The sequence below is a fragment of the Girardinichthys multiradiatus genome, chromosome 11 (assembly GCF_021462225.1).
Source record: "Girardinichthys multiradiatus isolate DD_20200921_A chromosome 11, DD_fGirMul_XY1, whole genome shotgun sequence".
Lineage (NCBI taxonomy): Eukaryota > Metazoa > Chordata > Actinopteri > Cyprinodontiformes > Goodeidae > Girardinichthys > Girardinichthys multiradiatus.
Window position 1 is genome coordinate 26,570,424 of NC_061804.1, and position 8,502 is coordinate 26,578,925.

The following is an 8,502-nucleotide window of genomic DNA, read 5'->3' on the forward strand; positions in this document are numbered from 1 at the left end:
GACTGTGGCTCAGTAGGAAGAGTAGTTGTCTTGCAATCAGAAGGTTGTGGGTTTGATTCCAGCTTCCTCCTGCCATATGTCAATGTGCCCCTGGGCAAGGCACTTAACCTCAAGTTGCCTACTGATCTGCGTATCAGTGTGTGAGCGTTAGTGAGTGTGATTGGTTGAATGTGGCTCTAGTGTAAAGTGCTTTGAGCAGTCTGTATGACTGGAAAAGCACTATATAAGTTCAGTCCAATTACCATTCTTTGCTGCCATCATTCTAAAATAAATTGTACTGGCAGACTTTAACTGATCAGAAACATCCCAATGAGGAAGCTATGCAGCAAAGGTCTGAAAGCTGCCTATTTTTTCCAGACCAAAGCTCCACAAAACAAGCAGAAGCTACAATTTCAACAATACTGAATCAGACCATTTAACTTGTTCCGAATTAATTAGGTTTTGACCTCTCTAATTTTTGTATTATCATAAAAAAAACATTTTGTGCTTTCTTTGGTTATTCTTGTGCAAATAACTGCTATATAATATATTTCCACAGCAGATAAACCTGTTTAGAAAGAGGACTTGGTTAACTTAATTATCACATTAAAATGAATCCATGTGAAAGAAAATACTAGATGAAAAGCCATCATATGTCCATACCATGTGGTCTTGAACCTTCTGGAAAGACCCAGCTAGTAAATCCTATTCCCCTTCCAGCTCTGTGTCATCCACATGTGTCTTCACATGACCCTGATATGTTTCCTAACAACTGCAGGGTTGCTTCTTCTTTATACAGAAAGTAAGGTTTGTCCGAGCTACCGCACCCTGTTGGCGGTCAGACGCCTCGGAGCTCCTCCGGTACTTGAACCCTAAAAGCGATCACACACTATATCTAACACTGACTCTTAAAGGAACGACTCTCAACCAGTTTCTAACTTTTAGCTCTTTTAATCTAAATTAAGGCAGAGGAATGATTAGAGAGATCAGCGCAGAGGCTCCCGTCTCGGACCGTCGCCGTCTGTTAGAGGATGACGAAGAGCCCTGATAGAAGGTCACATATAGTTTTATATCTGGCTCTCCAATGCAATGGATGTTCTCTCCCTCAGAGATTATCAGTAGACTATGTGTCACCATTGTTGTTTTTATCTGTTAGATTGTGTAGTAACGGGTGTCCATACTTAATCTAAGTGTGCCGTGGCTTTATAATCAAACCAGTTATTACAGCTGCTCCACCATCAAACCCAGTGCTCCAGCTTCAGGTCATTTATGACAAACCTTGGGCCACTTATCCTTGTAATGTGTGTCGATGAGCATTCTTGTATTGTAACAAAAGGGAAACATTAGAACTTATACTTTACTTCACTATGGTATAAATGGGGAAAAAACAGCTATGAGTCATATTAATAAAGGTTATTGCTAACAGGTTCAATTCTTATGCATTAAAAAATGCTGCAGTAAGACTCCACAATGTTTCCTACTACCTGATGGTTGGCCACTAATCATTTTTTTTTTTAATAGCAAAACTTTTTCATCTGCCTTTTTACGACAACAGGAATTTATTTTCCCAGCACCAAATCGCAGGTTTAAATTCTCTACAGAAAAATCCTGGCTATTATTGGGCTTGATTGACATTCATGAAAACATGAGCTCCGAGGTCTGTTTGAAAGAGTGCTACACTCAAAAAGGGACAGGTGTGTCTTTTACACTGCAGTTTTGCAAACCATTATATTTTAAATTACAACCACAAACTTCATTGTATTTTACTGGAATTTTTGTGTGGAAGATCATTGGTCATACTGTATGTGTGAAGTGGAAGAAAAATGATGGTGGTCTCCTAATTGCTCCACCTGTGTGTTATTTAATTTTAGGATAAATCCGGTTGTTTGTGAAGGCCTCAGAAGTTTGTCAGAGAACATTAGTGAACAAACAGCATCATGAAGTCCATAGAACCCAGCAGACAGGTCAGGCAGGAAGCTGAGGAGAAAGTAGAGGGTTTCAAACATTATTTCAAGCTTTGAAAATCCCATGGTGGACTTTTTCCACAATCTGAAAATAGATAGAGTATGGCACAACTGCAAACCTATAAATGCATTTATGTCCACCTAAACCTAAAGGCAGCCAGAGCATTTATCAAAGAGGCAGCTAAGAGGCCCTTGATGACTCTGGAGGAGTGCAAAGACCCACTGCTCAGGTGGGAGAATCTATTCATAGAACAACTACTAGTCAAGCAGTCCACATATCTGGTCTTCATGGAAAAGTGCCAACAAAAACACTTTGTTGAAACAACAACATAAGTGGTCATGTGGAAGATAAGATTCATTGGCCTAATGCACATCATCCCAAACACATCGTCTACACATTGATATTATGACTTGTGATAAATATGTAAATACCTGATCTGATTATCTAGCAACTAAAAAAATAGAAATTCCTTATTTCTGTTTTAACAACAAGGTTTATTGAAAAAGTTGCACCTGCTACATCCACTGCTTTGGCAATGAAACAACTGAGTTCTAGTTTCTTAATGACTTTACAAGAAAATTTTTATGCCCTCGAAAAACCTTTTATGTAGAATGAACCAAATGAATTACTGGCATAGAGAGTCAAAGCACATAATACTTGAATAATTAGCTGATATATTGCATTCTAAGGAGGTCTTTCCGGTATTGGTATGCATACAGTAATATTACAATACAGATGAATATGTGCTATAGTGTGCAGCTGGTGGGGATGCTTTTTCTGAGCAGAGACAAGAAAGCTGGTCATAGTTGATGGGTGGAGATAATTACTGGCCAAGCCTGTTAGAGGCTGCAAAAGAATTTAGACAGGGGTGAAGATTGAACTTCCAGTAAGACAACAACCATACACACACGGCCAGAGCTACAAAACAATGGCTCAGTTCGAATCCTTTTCATGTGTTAAGATGGCCCAGTCAAAGTCCAGACCTTGACTGATTTAATTAAGAATATGTGGCAAAACTTGAAACCTGGAGTTTAAAGACCCTCTGCATCCAGTCTGACTGAACTTTAATGATTTTGCAAAGCAGAATGGGTAAATATTTCAGTCTCTAGATGCACAAAGATGGCAAAGATATGGAGCTATAACTGCAGCAGAAGGTAGGAAATATTGATTTGGGAGGCTGAATATGAAAGCCCGCATGGCAAAACAATTTTTATCTGTAAAACATTTTGAAAACTTTGTATAATTTTCTTTCACTTTACAATCATGCACTACTTTGTTGATCACATATGATTCAAATGGAATTCTTTGAGTTTGTATTTTTAACATGACAAGAAATAAAATAAGTGTAAGTGTGGTGCAAGGCACTGGAAATAAATATGATGCACCCCTGTTTTTAGTTTTAGTTTTTTTTTTGTTTTTAGTATGAAACGTTTGTACATACTGCATCATGATTATTTATTATGATGATTATATCAGTTCTTGATGCATTTAATCATATCCTCTAGTCACACAAATCTATCCAGTTCCTCCCAGAACAATCCCCTTTCCCTCCAGCTTTTTCTGGCTTCTTTCGGAAGATCAGAAAGGGGAGGGGAGGAGATTACTCACAGGATAGGGGAGGGATTTCCACAAAGCCCTGGACAGCTGATTCTATGGACCGCCCTCCTGTTAGATTCTATTTTCATGCTGCATCAACCCCAAACAGAGGTTCTAGCACTTTCCAAGACATCCTGGGGGTGTGTGCTGGTGGGGCTTGAGTGGGAGGGATGTTTTGAAGGGGGTTTGTGTCTCAGAGTGTATAAAAGCCCTGTGCTGAGAGTCAAAGGGTATATTTAGACTTCAGCGAGCTGTTCTTCTGCAGACACACCTCCTCTGACTGACCACAGCCAGCATGGCCGAAAGACGAATTCCCTTCACCATGCAGCGCACCCCTAGCTGGGACCCTTTCCATGACCTGCACCACACCACCCGCATCTTTGACCAGGGATTTGGCCTCCCACCAGTGATCGAAGACTTCCCCACATTCCCCACCACCCACTGGCCCGGGTACATGAGGCCGTCTTTTATGGGCCCGGATATCATGATGCCCCAGAGCCACATGATGTACCACCCCAGCCATATGATGGCCCACCAAGCCAGGGCCCTGTCCCGGCAAATGAGCAGCGGGATGTCTGAGATCAAGCAGACACAGGACAACTGGAAGATCTCCCTGGATGTCCCCCATTTCTCACCTGAGGAGCTGGTGGTGAAGACCAAGGATGGTGTTTTGGAAATTTCTGGTGAGCGCGTCTTCCTTTTTCACTGTTTGTGCTGAAATCATCTGCATGCTTGTTACCTTTATAAATTTTGAGACTTGAAAGGTCTTTTTTGTAAAGAAGAATTGCAAGAGCCTTGAAAACAGCATAAAGTTAAATTGCTGGAAGCAACACATTCCTATAAGAGATAAAATTCCAGTTTTAGGACAGGGGAACTTAGGATATTATCTCAAGACACCCCACCCCAGTGGAGGGGATGGGTATTTCTGCTGACACCCTTATAAATACAAAATAATGCACAATTTAACTTGTGGGAGGCAACTTTCACTGTCTCTCCCAGATATGCAGAAGAAATGTGTAATGTTTTAACTATCCTGTCATGCTTTTACTTCAGGATATTGTCTCAGGATGTAATTTACCCCTCCCCCTCCCCTACAGGAGGGATAGAAACCCCTAGATACACATTATGCAGTTTGCGGGAGGCAGTTTAACAGGTCAGCTATGGACAAAACTATTCTCACTGCCCTTTCATGCATCTAAAACACTAAAGCTGGTGTAAGGTCCCATAATAACGTTGATCTCTGAAACCTTATGCCCCCTCTGTCTGTGTGCCATTTCCAAAAGGACCATCCTCTAATAGCAAAGTGACTTAACTGTGACTCACCTCGTCTATCTGCTACTTTAAAAGGACTGCTGGATCTGATCCCACTATGTTACTGCCAGCCTCCCTGGGGTTAGAGACTGGACCTGACTAGGAAAACAGAGATAAACAAAGCATGTGATTCAATGTTTGGGGGAATTTGACACTTCATGTTTAAAAGCTCACATCACCAGCTTAATTAGGAATTTTATGCACACACCAAAGTGCAATCTCCTCATCTCTTGTAGGTTTACTCACAGCTAATGACTTTTCATTTGGGAGGTGAAGTAATCTGTTTATATCAAGCAGTTTGGTCCTAATGGGAAGACAAAAGTCCCTCTGAGGTCAGCAGCCTTTATCAACTTTCCACAGCAAACATGACAGCTTATTTAAAGCCTGAAAGAGGAGCAGTGTTTCATCATCACAGGCAGACATGCATTGCTAAGACCCATTCAGGTCTCCATTAGGTGCTGCATAAACTACACAAAAAAATGATAATAATAATGAAGAAGCCTCTATACCTTAAGTAAAAATAATTCTGATGGACATTTTAAAATTGTAATGCATGAAAACGTTGACTTAGTATTTTTTTTTTTGACATTGTGTAAAATGACAATGATAGTCCACATATCTTCTCATCCATTGGTACTACATTTATTTTAATGTTGTGGTGTAATTCTGCATTCCCTTTCCCACTTCCAAGTGGATAAATAAACAGGAAGTTCCTCCCAAATTTAAACACCAAAAAGAAAAGTCAAAAGTTTCTCTCTTAGCGTGACCTGAAAACCCGCATGCTTAAAATGTAGCAATAGCTGCTGTAATAAACTGCATATTTGTACTTCTGAACATTTGTATCTAATTAAACTTTTCCAAAGATAGTACTGTGCAACAAGTGCAAGAAAATTTCATTGTTTCAACACATAAAATTGAAAGAAAAGCATTTTTATTAGCTTAAATTGCTATTAGTGGTTAACTTATCACAGATATTAGCATAAGCCTCCTACAACCAGTGTTTGTTTTGTGTCCTTTGTTATCCAATCCTGTTTAAACATGGACTCCACTGAGGTTCTCTTAGTGGAGGTTCTGAATATCACTGAAGGTAACCTAAATACCACTAAGGACACTTGTGCCACAGTTTGAAAACACTGGGTCTGAACCAATGCCCAGACAAAGGCCCATTAAGTTAGGTATAGGTATTTAATAAAAAAAATACTGAATCCTGCTTACAACAATCTCAGTCAGCATAGCATGGATGTTGAAAACGGTGGCAAGTCTACTTTCAACCTCCACCACCACAACCACCACCGAAAACCCTCAAAGGGTTGTTTTTTTCATTCGTTTTTTTCCTTGCTCAAATCAACCCTAATAACATGTTTATTTGGAAAGAATGTGCTATTGGGTTTTGTAGCCTCTATGCTAAGCTAAATTAGCTTCTCTTGTAGCTTAAATAAAAAAAGTCCCAGCAGTACAAAAGTTTAGTCTCTGACTTGTAATATATATATTTTTTTTTAAAGTGTCATGCTTTTTAAACATTTTTCAAAACTCAGAAAACTTTCTGAGTAGCAAAATTGAACAGACTTACCATATGAATCTAAAGTGAAAATACACCCTTTAGCAAAGTATATGCTAATTACGCTGTTCATCTCACAGGCAAGCATGAGGAGAGGAAGGATGAGCATGGTTTTGTGTCAAGAAGCTTCACCAGAAAATACAGGTAAGCACCATCATTTATCATTAATTGAGACCAAATTATCAAGCACTAACTGGTTTTATTATGAATTTGTTTTGCTAGTATGCAGTGTAAAACATGAAACAATTCTAATGCAATAAGTCAACAACCCATGTCAAAACTTGAGTTGATGTGTAAATATTGATTTCCATAGTTTTTGTGAAATCATACCACTGCTGCCATAAAGTCTGTCTACTTTTAGATCTGTCTGAGTTTATAACTGACAGATGTTATTAGATTTCATGCTATGAAAAGTCACAGCAGCCTCCTGGTGGCCAACCCATGCCTGTGTAAATCTTTAGTTTACCAGAGCTCTGCTGCCACCTGAAGGCTGTAACACACTACTGCCTTGAGTGATTGAAGTGTTGACTGTTCTGTACTGAGGTAGGATTTTTTTTAGATATACCAACAGAAAGCAGTGTATAATTGGGATGCGCAAATTGTCATTATAGAATGTTTTTGAGGTTTAGGTCTGGAAATGACTGGGCCAGATTCTGTTGTAGCTCTGGCTGTATGGGTAGGGTTGTTGTCTTGCTAGAAGATAAACCTCTACCCAGTCTCAAATGTGTTTGCAACCTCAACATGTTGATGATGGTTTGTTCAGAGTGATGTGCAAAGTTAGTTTTCACAGACAGCTGTTTGCATGTAATTTTAGGTTTCGTCCGACCAGAGCTAACATCTAACGAACCTCTTCACAGAACCACCTATTCATACTAATATTACATTACAATCCAGGTAACTCTTTCGAACAATTTGTTGACTTGTGAAGGCAATTGATAGCAAATGATTTTATTTAGCGGGATCAGAGTAAAGGGACTGAAAACATATGGACCACACACTTTTAGAGTTGTATCTGTAAAAACAAAAAATTCTCTCTGCTTCACAAATATGCACTATTTTGTGTTGGTAAATCAAGTAAAATCCGAGTAAAATACACTGAAGTTTGCGGTTGTAACGTGGCACAATGTGAAAAGATTAAACGGGTGTAAACACTGATGCAAGGCACTGTACTTAATTAAGCACCAAACTTAACTGTCCTTTTGCTCCCCTCTAGTCTGCCCCCTACTGCAAACATCGAGAAGGTAACCTCCTCGCTTTCTCCTGAGGGTGTCCTGACTGTGGAGGCTCCAATAAACAAACCAGCCATTGAGTACTCCGAGACCACCATTCCTGTAAATGTGGAGAACTCAGGTGCTGTGGCCAAGAAATAGATAGAAGAGCAGGACTTGACGTCTCTCAACCCTCACGCCATCAGCCCATCGACACACACACATACACACACTTTTGTATAAGCGTTCTAATTGTAAATATAAGTGGGGGGATCTTACTATTGCTCCCAAATTGGGCTTTTGGATTGCCCTTGCTCTTCTCTTTCATCCGTCTACAGTATTGCGCCGAGCACATTGTGTGAACACATCTGCGCCACTGCCATATGCCAGCTCTTTTTTGCTGTGATTACACTCCTCTGAATGACAGTATATTTTACTTGAATTTCTTAAATCTTCAAATCCACTTAGTAGTGTCCCTTACCCATAACACCTTGTCACTGGATTGGAAAACAACTGCTTTTTATCTTAAGCTGTGTTTGTTCTTTTTTTTAAGCCACTAAAGCACAAAATAAAGAAAGCAAAAAGTGAAACCAATCAAGTCTTCTTTTTTTTTTATTGTGACTGTGGTGCATCAGCTGTCTGTGACCTCACTGAGGTGACATGTGGAATAAGTTACACCAAGCAGTGTTTGATCTGACCTGATACGGCAAAATAATAACAGAAACAACAAGCCTCTCAATGTTCTTCCACTGAGTGATTCATGGAATGATCAGTCATGCAAAAGAAAAAGAGAGCAAGTATAACATGTCAGGCCCTGCCAGAGACTTAGGCAGCACGTGCCTAACAGGAAGCACCCTCATGGTTGTTTACATGGTTGCTCCAATC

At 39.8% G+C, this 8,502-nt stretch overlaps 1 protein-coding gene across 2 annotated transcripts; it reads left to right on the plus strand.

Moving 5' to 3' along the window:
* Positions 1-3,696: 3,696 nt before the first annotated feature.
* hspb1 (heat shock protein, alpha-crystallin-related, 1) lies at positions 3,697-8,211 on the plus strand. Of its 2 annotated transcripts, XR_007040169.1 has the most exons (4): positions 3,697-4,223; positions 6,490-6,553; positions 7,224-7,303; positions 7,623-7,699. XR_007040169.1 is itself a non-coding variant. In XM_047378368.1 (3 exons), the coding sequence occupies exons 1-3, from the start codon at positions 3,836-3,838 to the stop codon at positions 7,777-7,779; spliced, it is 609 nt and encodes a 202-aa protein (XP_047234324.1). In that variant the 5' UTR covers positions 3,717-3,835; the 3' UTR covers positions 7,780-8,211. The 2 variants fall into 2 exon arrangements, 1 of the variants encoding a protein (XP_047234324.1); XM_047378368.1 differs by lacking the exon at positions 7,224-7,303 and having other exon boundaries at positions 3,717-4,223; positions 7,623-8,211.
* The last annotated feature ends 291 nt before the right edge of the window (positions 8,212-8,502 follow it).